Raw genomic sequence first — 11629 nt, forward strand, 5'->3', positions numbered from 1 at the left:
GTATTGACCAGGATGGGAGGATAAATAAATGTCTCTCTTACATTTGGGGAAAAAATAGGAATACAGAATACTTAAGTCTGTTCCTGAAAGATAATGTTCACTAAAGAAACCTTTACATTTTTTTGAGGAAACCTCCCCTGACCAGCTAGTAAACTTAACAGCAATGAATGGCATCCAAAGGAGAGGTTTGAAAAGGTAAACCTGCTATGCTATAGACTAGTAGAACAGGCTCATAAGTGACCGGAATCTTATTGAGTACACTTTGAAGCGTTTATCATAATCTCAATTATACCTAGAAGTTTTACACATCTGCGTTATCCTTTTCTAGTGCCTATCTTCAGTTGCCACAGCCCTGCAGTCTGGCTTCCTTCCATACTGTGAACCTGTGTATCAGCGTTGTGTAAACCTAGTACAGAAGACTCTTGCACAAGCAATGGTATTTTTTAAAATTTTTCTCTCTCTCCCTTCTTGGCATCAAACATTTTTCTAAGGATAGGCATTATGTATACAAACTTTCTCAATAATTGATTCAAAGTAAGTTTTCAAAAAATTGTGTCTTAATTTCAGCTGAACAATGCTCAACCAGATCAGTATGAGGCTCCAGATAAAGATTTTATGATAGTGGCTCTTGATTTACTCAGTGGCCTGGCTGAAGGACTTGGAGGCAACATTGAGCAGCTAGTAGCCCGAAGTAACATTCTAACACTAATGTATCAGTGCATGCAGGTGAGACTTACTAAATTGAAATGAATTGAAACCTGGTTCTCTGTGTCACATTGGGGTTAATTTCTTCTTCTTTCTTGCAGGATAAAATGCCAGAGGTTCGACAGAGTTCCTTCGCCCTGTTAGGTGATCTGACAAAAGCTTGCTTTCAGCATGTTAAGCCTTGTATAGGTATGAATATTTTCTATTGCCGTGGTGTGATTTTTTTTTTTTTTTTTTTTTTTTTTTTTTTGGCGGTACGCGGGCCTCTCACTGTTGTGGCCTCTCCCGTTGCGGAGCACAGACTCCAGACGTGCAGGCCCAGCGGCCATGGCTCACGGGCCCAGCCGCTCTGCGGCATGTGGGATCCTCCTGGACCGGGGCACAAACCCATGTCCCCTGCATCGGCAGGCAGACTCTCAACCACTGCGCCACCAGGGAAGCCCCTGTGATGTGATTTTTAACATTATTTTTCATCATCTATGGTTTTCATTATTAAACTGAAATTCCGTGAAATCCCAACATTTATAAGTGCACATTTTACTGGCTAGAGCTCTGATTCAAGCAGGCAGGATGGGAACCCCTGTTCCTTGTTTCTTTGAATTCACCATCACTTCAGCAGCTCGTTAGGCATTCATGTGACTGGAGAGAAGTTGGAAAAGTATTACATGCCCACCTGTGAATCCTTGGTCCTATATGCTAGTTCATGGATACTTCTTGAATAGCCTCTCTTTTTTGGTAGAGGTACCCAGTAATAATAATAATCAGGTTTTCTCATGGTAAACCAGCATAATTTTTCAGGTACTATAGGAAACTTCAAACAATTTTCTTAAAAGTAAATGATGATTTGTTTCTGTTGAAGTGGCATAGCATTTGTCTTAGCCTTTTGTGAAGATAAGAAGGGATTCCTTGAATAATGTAACCTGATTTGCTGTCAGACCCATGGATTAAATGGGGTTTTGGTTATTTTCCCTTCATTTCTATATCCCATCATTTAATCTTAGTTTAAAGCAGTGATCTAAAATGGTTTTGTTGTTTTCATTTGATACGGTGTGCTTTGTGGGGGGGGGGCCCTCCAGTTTTTACTAAGATGTAATTGGCATATCATTGTATAAGTTTAAGGTGTGCAATGTAATGATCTGATATATGTATATATTGGGAAATGATTACCACAGTGTTTAATTATAACATCTATCACCTCACATAGTTACAAATATTTTGTGTGTTTGTGGGGTGAGAACTTTTAAGATCTGCCCTTTTAGCAACTTTCAAATATACAACAGTATTGTTAACTATAGTTATAATGTGATATACTACATCCCCCAGAACCTAACTTATTTTAGAACTGGAAGATTGTACCTTTTGACCTTCAGCCAATTCCCAGTTATACTTTTCAATAATAACTGTCTTTCTGAACTTTGAATAATAACATTATTTATGACGTATTAAAGTAAACCATCAAGTTAAGCCTGACTCCTCTAAATGAAAGTGTAATGAATTCTTGTTTTATGGAAAGCTTGTTCTACAAATACTTTCCACCTGATTTAGTTTTTATGAGTTTAAACTTGTATGAAAGATTACATTTCTTTTTTTATTTTATGACTTTATAGATCATGTACCTTCTTCAGGAGGTACAGTGTTTCTAGTTGTCTCCCTGTTTTTAATGTTACCAACCATAATGATTCTATTCCAGGTTAGTGTTTCTCAACTGGAGCGATTTGGCAATGTCTGGAGACATTTTAACACTGGGGGTGTGTTACTGGTGTCTAGTGGGTAGAGGCGAAGGATGTTGCAAAACATCCTGCAACACATGAGACAGCCCCCCCGCCACAATAAAAGAATCTGACCCAGATTATCAGTATTACTGAGATTGAGAAACTGTGAGATCGATTGGTTTATTAGGGGTTAAAAAATGATACTCTAATTCTTCATTTAGTAGTGAGAATGCATATATAGAGACATTTCCCATATCAATAAATTATTGCCCTGAGGTACAAATCATATAGGAGAAGAGGCAGGATAATTACTTGATTCTTTCTCTTTATTTACCAGTTTTCAAAATAATAATTGATTTCCAGCATCTTCCATAGGTATCTATATTATGTTTCAGAGTTTAGTTTGTGTTTGTTAGAGTGTCAGTATGAGCTCATGATGCTCAAACTGTCCTACCGCTGGCAACAGGAGCTTTACCAACTTGGGTCCAGTCTTTTCTGGTATGAAAAAATAGTCCAGGCTTGTTTTGTACATTTCCTGCCCTTAGCCTGCGATGGGGCATTTCTCTGATAGCCCTTTTTCCTTTTAAATGGAAAGTGATATTTAGAGACCACAATCTGAGCACTAGGATAAAAGTTACTGTAAAAGCCAAAATCATTGATTTAAATTTTTTTTCTGAATGTGAAAAACCAGCTTTGAAGAAAGTTCCATTGTATCATGTTTTCCTCACTTTATTTAAAATTTTCTCAGTCTGATGACAAGAGAGATTACTCTGACCAGCTCTTTTTAATGATACTTAAAACCAAAACTTGGGCTTCCTGATACATTTCACATGAACGTTCAGTGGCCAGATACTGCTTCCTTCAGTTTCTTAAGATATTTATTACCAACAGCTTTTTTTTTTTAAAGGCTGTTTCTTGCCGAGATTTCAGTTGCCATCTGGTAGATTTCCTTTAAAGCACAAAACACTGCTATTGAGAAGTTTACTACATAGTTTTTAAAAACTTTTTTCTTCTAGCTGATTTCATGCCAATATTGGGAACCAACCTAAATCCAGAGTTCATTTCAGTCTGCAATAATGCTACATGGGCAATTGGAGAAATCTCCATTCAAATGGGTAAGATTTTTTTCCCCTTTAAAAACATAAATTTTTGATAATTTAATATTTTATAATGAGCATTATATATATGAATATTATATCACAGTAAAGGGGGCAAAAATATTTTACATTGATATTTTGACAATGAAATTTTTCTTTTTTGTTTTCTCTTTCGGGAATGATCTAGGTATAGAGATGCAGCCTTATATTCCTATGGTGTTGCACCAGCTTGTAGAAATCATTAACAGACCCAACACACCAAAGACGTTGTTAGAGAATACAGGTACCATATGACTGAACTGTTACGGTGAAGAGAAAATTATTTGCCTTTTAATTTTACATTAAGATGTGTAGAGAAACTAAAGCAAAGCTAGCTTTAGAAACCCAGCTTATTAATTAACAGCTAATTTGTATTCTCAGTAATGAAATGTACTGTTTTAGCTTCATTCCACAGCCAGTTTTCAGAAACTTTCAAAAAAAAACCACTTTCTCCCCGTTATAGTGTTTTAATACTCCCTAAAATGGGCCCCAACTAAAATAACTATTGAATGATATGAATTTTACTTTTACATTAATTCAGAGAATACCTGGCAGCTGGGGAGTAATTTTTTTTTTTTTTAATTTGTAAAAATGTAGCCAAAAATAGATTGCATTGTAGTGGCTAGTTCGTTAATAATGGCATATGTATTTTGTATTTTGTTGTATACTCTTCTTCAGATTGGGAACTTAAAGCAGTGTCTTGTGGGAATTTTATTCAGGAGGCTTGTTTCTCTTTTGCATTTATAGAGAGCATGTTTATATTAAAGAGTACCTTCCATACTATAAAACACATTTCAGGGTGATTTCTTTCCACCCTCCCTGATTTTTTAAAATTTAAATTTTGTTTTCAATCAGGCACATCTTTTTCTTTATATACTAAGACAATTCCAGTAGTATATTCATAGTCAGTGAATGCGTTACCAATATACTGGACAAAGAATCAAATAAGTCTTTTTCTAAATAAAAATTTATCTTCAAAGGTATTTTAATTTTACATTTTTTAATTATATAAAGTTTATATATCCTAATGTGATAATTAATGTGATTATTGGTATGGAAGGAAATCTTTTAATTATGAAACAGTTATATGGCTGTTTGGCTGTATGGGTACTGTTTATATCATGAAGTGAATTAGATTTTCTTGCTGAAAAGTATAAAAAGCTATGTATAGGATGGTTATGAAATCTTGTCAGGTTTTTATCTCTTTAGAATGCAGTACCTATACATGACATTCAGATTTGGAACACTTGGCCATTATCAAATTACTGTTGAACCTTAAGAAACTTCCTATTTATTTTTAAATGTGAATGCATAACTGCAAATAAATGTTGAGTGTAATGTATATTAAAGTTTCTTGTGGGATATCAGGTGGTGAATTTGTTATAGTTCCTTGAACAAATTGGCTTTATATATAAGAATATATTCTAAGTATGAATCTACCCTAAGTAAATCAAAAGGTAGTTGATAATGCCCTTCAAGTTGATGGATTGAATTGATACGATTAAGAAACACACTTGGGATTCACTGTATTATTCTTATCACAAGTGACTGCAGAAAATGTTTTTTTTATTCCATCCCCAAAGGAGGGGGGTGGATAATTATTAAAATAAAATCATTGTCAGTGGGTAATATCTGTATATTTTAGCAACTTAATTACCATTATCTTAATATTTCATAAAGCCAATTCCTTAGTATATGCAGTTACTTGCTTTTTTTCTAATTAGTATATCCTACACTGAACTTTTTCAATGGACCATCATCTGCTTTATCGCATGTTTCATTGGGTTGTTCATACTTGCCTGTTTAATGAGAATGTTGCATAGTTTGTGTCTTTTGAACATAGGTTTTCTTTCTCTTGCTTCATATGAATCTGCTGGATTTTAGTATTATCTGTGTAGTTTGCTTCAAGTAATCCTTAAACATTTTTCTTTACCCCCCCACCCTTTTTTTATGAAAGGTTAACCTGTAAGTTTTTGAGAGAACACCATTAAAGCACCTCATGGTTTGTTTTCTGTTTGTTTTTTTTTTTTTCCCGTTGTGTATAAATGTATTTATATGTAATGTACCTTTGAATTGCAGAATGCAGTTCTGAGTTGCACTTGTTTTTAACTCTTTGTAAATTTAAGGACTTAACTGAATTTTGATGGTGAATATATGTTTGATTAATTCCCACTTCAAATTTTTAAAAATAAAATATTAGCATGTAATCAGTATGTTTTATTATCTATTATGTGCTGTGCATTTTATAGCAAGGACAGAATATTTGTTCCTTTGGTCCACATGTCACATGTCATTACAGTGGACTGCCTAAATTTCCTTTTTGTCAAACAGGGTTTGAAATTAGTGGAGTGTTTGAGTTATCATCATCACCATCAGAGGATTTTTTTTTGGAACAGGATTTGACATAGCACAGCAATTTTCCAATCCATTTATTCAGTATGTGCCACAGCACCTAAAATTTAATAGTTGATTTTGATATCAGGCAACAAATGGTCCACTGGCTTGTTTTGGAAATGCTGGCAAACAAACCAAAATTATACCAAAATTTTGATCAGATTCCTAGATAATTTTCAAAGAATGGAAATCACATAGAAAGCTACGTAAAGAAGTGAGAAAGCTTTTAACTGTTAACTTCTGAGAAGTGTGTTTGAATAGACAATTCAGAAATGTAATAATTTACATTTACTAGTATTTCTTGGGGGAGAAAACCTAGATTTCATTGTTAAACTGAAATTTCAACTGGCTTTGAAGGAAGAATCTAAATCCATCTGTTTAATCGCTCATCGTTTTATTAACAGAATATCTTGACGATTGAGCGAGAAAAGCAGTTCATCACGGTTTTTGGTGTTCTCTCAATCTTTAAAGTTTTTTTAATTCCTTTTGTTTTTCTTTTTCCAAGAGTATGCCATATATGTTGCTGCCCCTTATTATAGGGGGTGGTAATAAACAGCACTGGTGAAATCTTATGTTTATTATCATACACAAATTCTGTTGGTTTCTGTTTCTGAGTTATTTGTTGTTTTTTCTTTATTTTTTCTCCTTCCCCCTCATTTGCTCATGTCTTGGTTGGCGTTTGGTGGTGTATAACCGTGATTGCGTTACCTTAGCAATAACAATTGGTCGTCTTGGTTACGTTTGTCCTCAAGAGGTGGCCCCCATGCTACAGCAGTTTATAAGACCCTGGTGTGTATTATTCAATCTTTTTTTTTAATTCATTTTTCTTCACTCTTTCTTTCTCTTTCTATCTCACTTTTAGATATATTTTCAGTTGGTTACAAAAATCACAATCCTTTATCATTGCCAACCATGTGACTAATCTTGTCCTATCAGGTTTGTGAGGTTTTTCAGTAGCATCGTCATGTATATTTATTTTATGTTGTGGCTAACGACTAATTGATGCATGGGATAAGATTGTCACATGCTTGCTGTGTTAAAAAGCTTGATTATACATAAAAAGCATTTAAATATCCACCAGTAAAATAAAGATGCATGCAAATTCTATAAATTTAGGTTTTTGCATTGTTTCTTTTTTAGAATTAATTTGAAAACTTGGATTGCATTAAGAAATACATGTTTAAATTTGTTATGTATAAAAATCTTACTTGCTTGTTAATGTAAAAATTAAACATCTACATCATAAGTTGTATAATAATAGTTTCTACTGTGGCAGTATATCCTATGTTCTGCTTCTTTCGATTGACAGTCTTTCAATTCAAGACATTTTTAGTAGTGTTTAATGGAATACAAGTCATAATACAGTTTTAAAAATGGGTAATTTACTCTTGGATCAAGCTCATTAATAGTTTAAATGGGAAATTAAAATCAGTTGTTATTACTTAGATGCAATTTATTAGTAAGAATTGTGAATTTCAAGGTTTTCACTATATTGAGATTAGATGGGCCCAACATAATATAGTAAGTGTGAGAAACTTAAGCTTTATGAAAATTCTTTGAATATAAACATTATCTCTACTCTGGTGCTTATTCCATTAAATACTGTCCATTAGTATTGTAGTTGAACCTGCTTTTTACTTAAATGCTAAACTCAATTCTATAATTTAATAGGTGCACCTCTCTGAGAAACATAAGGGACAATGAGGAAAAGGATTCAGCATTTCGTGGGATTTGTACCATGATCAGTGTGAATCCCAGTGGAGTAATCCAAGTAAGATGTTCAAAAGGATTTAACTTTTAATGTTCTGAATTATAAAACTTTAAACTATAATTATTAAAAATATTACCTATTTTTACTGAAGATACTGAAACAAATTATGTTTTAAATGTGTATTTCCGAACATCTTGAAATGATGTTGCCTATTTTTATTTCCTAAATGTTTTTTTGGTCCTGACATATGATAACAGCAGATTGGGAGAATAAAAGTTATATTCTTGACTTGAATTAAGCCAAAGCTTCTTTCATTCACATTCAAACGTCATTTATTTACTTTGTAAATGCTTCCTAAAACTGTGAATATCAGTTTGCTGAGTTTGAGGCTCTCTACACTTCAGAGGGTGATCAAGTAGTAGGATACTCTTTCTGTTACTTAGATCAGAAACTCGGTAGTGAATAAGATAGAATACTGAATCAACCATTGAAACTGCTTTAACTTTTGAGAGTTTATGATTTAGTGATTTATTCATCCTTAATTTCATTTCTTACGCTATTTCATACTATATTTAGACGTCTTTAGCCTTTAAAAAATTATTTGGCAGCAGTACTAAACGTGAATCTGATCAAACCTCTGGATCCAGCTGACACACAAAGCATAAAAGGATATGTTGATTTACACCATATGTATGAAATCAACAAAATACAGGCTGTGGGGCTATAGGTTAAATGTCCCAGGTTCCTCAACAGATAAATTGTAAGGAAAAGAAAGTATGGGAGGGGTTTTCCAGAAAATAAACTTTCACTTTCAAAGGATAGGTGCTTTGAACATTTTTTAACTGAGACCTTTTGATACTTCCTATCTTACGTTGATTACTGTGTTGTTTCTTAATTCAGGTTTAGAAACATTGTGAAATACCAGCTTATAAAATTCAAAATTGATGTAGGTGATAGGCATTGAAAACATATGAAGTAGAACTGGAAAAAAATCTTTTGGCTAATTTTAGATTTGTATAACATTAATAACTTACTATTAAAACAAGCCATTACTGTCTTAAAAGATGGTCCCTAGTTGCAAAATAACCTCCTGGCATTGAGTTTCTGGGTTTTTTCCAATACTTAAGAACTTTGTGTCACCTTTAATACGTTTTAGAGGTATTTGATGTGGTATATACCACATTAAGAAGGAGCATTTTCATACAGCGGTGGTTTTTTTTTGTTATTGTTGTTTTTCCTTTTGCATTAACATTTAAGACAGTGACAGTAACACGTGTGGTCATGAAATCGCTACTAACTTAAAAGTTGGTATAAATTTCTACTTTTTACATACTTTATTTGGGTGTGGTTAAAAGAAAATGTCTGAAGTTTTATTTATGTTTAAATTTTTAATCACAAATTGTACATGTATATATAATTTAAATTTTTAACATCAGACTTTGATATTCAGAAGACACAGGAATCATAATTTGAATAAACCGTAAACTTTGGGCACGTGGTATTTTATTTGCTTAAATATGTGTTTTATGCACATATTTTAGTATTAATGATTTTTTTTTTTGAAATTAATGAGGTTTTCTGAATTTAATAGTAAAATTTAAAGTAGTTGTACATCAGCAGTATCTTGTATGTTGAACTGTTGTCGAACTTGAAAAATACTTAAATGAAGTATTTCAAGCATATACCTGTCATCACCTTGTTCTTTTAGTCAGAATAACGTGATTATCTTTTACATAATAGTCTGAGCATTGGGGTTTTTTTTGTTTGTTTGAGTTGGGTTGGGCTGGGTGCTGTTTGTAACTACATAATTTTTCTTCTAACTTACCATTTCATTTACATTTCTATCTGGAGGTGGATCTTGAAATTTAGATCTATAAATTCCTATGCTTTAAGTCAAACTTGTTTGGTATATACTTAACTAGCTTTGAATTATTTCTAGGCCAATCAGAACTGTAAAATTATTGAATTTATATAATTCCATAAATGAAGATTTTTTAAACTGGTGCTTATTTGATGCTTTCAGTCCTTGCTGATGCTACACATTTACTAGACTGGGGTTTTGTAATGTAAAATGAAATATTGGGTTGGCCAAAAAGTTCATTTGGGTTTTCCTGTAGCACTAAATTCCAGTATAAACTGAATAAGTTAGAGGTTCCTTGATGGTAGAGTAACAGGGACAACCATTAAGAAATTACTTTAATTCCTTATTATAGCTGTTTTAAAAAGTTTTTTTTTTTTTACCTAGGATTCTGTTGATATATATTCTGAAGTTTACATGTATCTTTTGTTGTGTTTGACAAATACAGTATCAATTGAAGATGTATTTCTTGCTTGTTATAGGATTTTATATTTTTTTGTGATGCTGTTGCATCATGGATTAATCCAAAAGATGATCTGCGAGACATGTTCTGTAAGGTAACTAAAAAGTCTTTATGGTGCACATCATGTGACTGTTACTTAGTTGGGAAATTTAAATTATGTTTTTATTTCTTATGAAACTTAGACTCTTCAAATCAGTACTGGTAGACTATATAACCTTTGTTCTTGGTAATAAAGAAGTTGACTTGATCTTTTCTTGATATACAGTAGTGACTTTGTATCAATAGAGCATGTATTTTAAAAATATTTTCTCAAGCAGTACCACTGATTCATGAAGTCCTGTTATCCCACCTATGCAAAATAGCATGTATTTTCAAAGATGGCTGACTAAGGTTGGAGTATAATATAATCTATTGAACAAAGTAAATCTAACTGGTCACAGCAAGGATTAAACCTGTGTGTTTGTTTTAGTAATGCCCCCTTGTGGTTAACTCCAGTCAGCCCTCAGCCATAACAAAATAAGAAATAAAATGCTGCTACACATTTGAATTACCTAATATTAAAATTAGTGAACTCAATATAGTTGCAACTATGAACCCCCAAAGCTTTGTATATTTTCAATTTGAATAAACTTAATAAGGCATAAAAATTTTAATCCCTTGGGTGAATGCTATACCTTTTTGCTTGCTTTTCATTACTACTATGTCAGATTGCTTAGAGTACTTCTGTTACTAGGACACTTGCTGAATTCTAACCTTCTCAAAGCAAAGTGCAGCATATTCTATGAGGTGATTTTAGGCAAGACATGGAAAGGTGTAGAATTGAACGAAGTTTGAGAACAACTACTTTAATAGGGGTAAAATTTTAGAATAATAAAATCAGTAGTGTTTGATTTCAGAAGCTACGCAGATATGAGAGTTTCTCTTTTGTTATTGATAATGATTTTTTACTTTTTTGCAGATCCTTCATGGATTTAAAAATCAAGTTGGGGATGAAAATTGGAGGCGTTTCTCTGACCAGTTTCCGCTTCCCTTAAAAGAGCGTCTTGCAGCTTTTTATGGTGTTTAACCTCATACACTTAAGCTGCAGTCCCATAATTAGGGGTAAGTTGTAAGAAATTTGGAATTTTCCAGGATGAAGAAACTTAAGTTAGGACTTCAGTCTAAAACTACTGAATAGAATAAAAGGTATTTGTTTTCCACAGAGGTTGAGTAAAACAGTATCATGTTATATTTGACTTAAAATTACTTACATGAAGGCTGGAGATTGATTGATGAGCCAGCAAGCAAGATAAAATACATGGTTCCACTTTGAATCCTAGGTAGAAGGAAATCCAAGTTGGTGTACTAGTTGGATTACCATTTCTTCAACCAATCCTTTTTTTAATTTTTGCCCTTTAAGAGGTCACTGACATTCACTGTGGCAGGGTAGAGATTCATTTTTAAAGCATGAATTTTTAGTCTCTTATATATCAAGGACTTCCTATGTTGTGAGCTTTAGGGAAAACCCAAGTAGAATTGGAACTGGATTTGGTCTCAGTAAATAGGAATATTTAATATTTATTCTTCATATTTTATTGAGCACCTTCCTCGTCCCCAGCACGGTGTTTTTAAAAGATCAATGGAAGATTCTTTTTTGATTTGGGGTGGTAG

The 11629-nt window shown here is 33.0% G+C and overlaps 1 protein-coding gene across 1 annotated transcript in view; it reads left to right on the top strand.

Annotated features, from left to right (window-relative positions):
• LOC136120178 (transportin-1-like) overlaps nucleotides 1-11045 on the top strand; it is a 33700-nt gene extending 22655 nt beyond the window's left edge. The window contains exons 10-18 of the mRNA XM_065873653.1: nucleotides 329-436; nucleotides 568-726; nucleotides 807-894; nucleotides 3434-3532; nucleotides 3702-3797; nucleotides 6661-6736; nucleotides 7619-7718; nucleotides 9999-10073; nucleotides 10938-11045. Of these exons, the coding sequence (XP_065729725.1) occupies nucleotides 329-436; nucleotides 568-726; nucleotides 807-894; nucleotides 3434-3532; nucleotides 3702-3797; nucleotides 6661-6736; nucleotides 7619-7718; nucleotides 9999-10073; nucleotides 10938-11045 (909 nt within the window). The remainder of the gene's footprint in view (nucleotides 1-328; nucleotides 437-567; nucleotides 727-806; nucleotides 895-3433; nucleotides 3533-3701; nucleotides 3798-6660; nucleotides 6737-7618; nucleotides 7719-9998; nucleotides 10074-10937) is intronic.
• The last annotated feature ends 584 nt before the right edge of the window (nucleotides 11046-11629 follow it).

The sequence above is a fragment of the Phocoena phocoena genome, chromosome 3 (assembly GCF_963924675.1).
Source record: "Phocoena phocoena chromosome 3, mPhoPho1.1, whole genome shotgun sequence".
Classification (NCBI taxonomy): domain Eukaryota; kingdom Metazoa; phylum Chordata; class Mammalia; order Artiodactyla; family Phocoenidae; genus Phocoena; species Phocoena phocoena.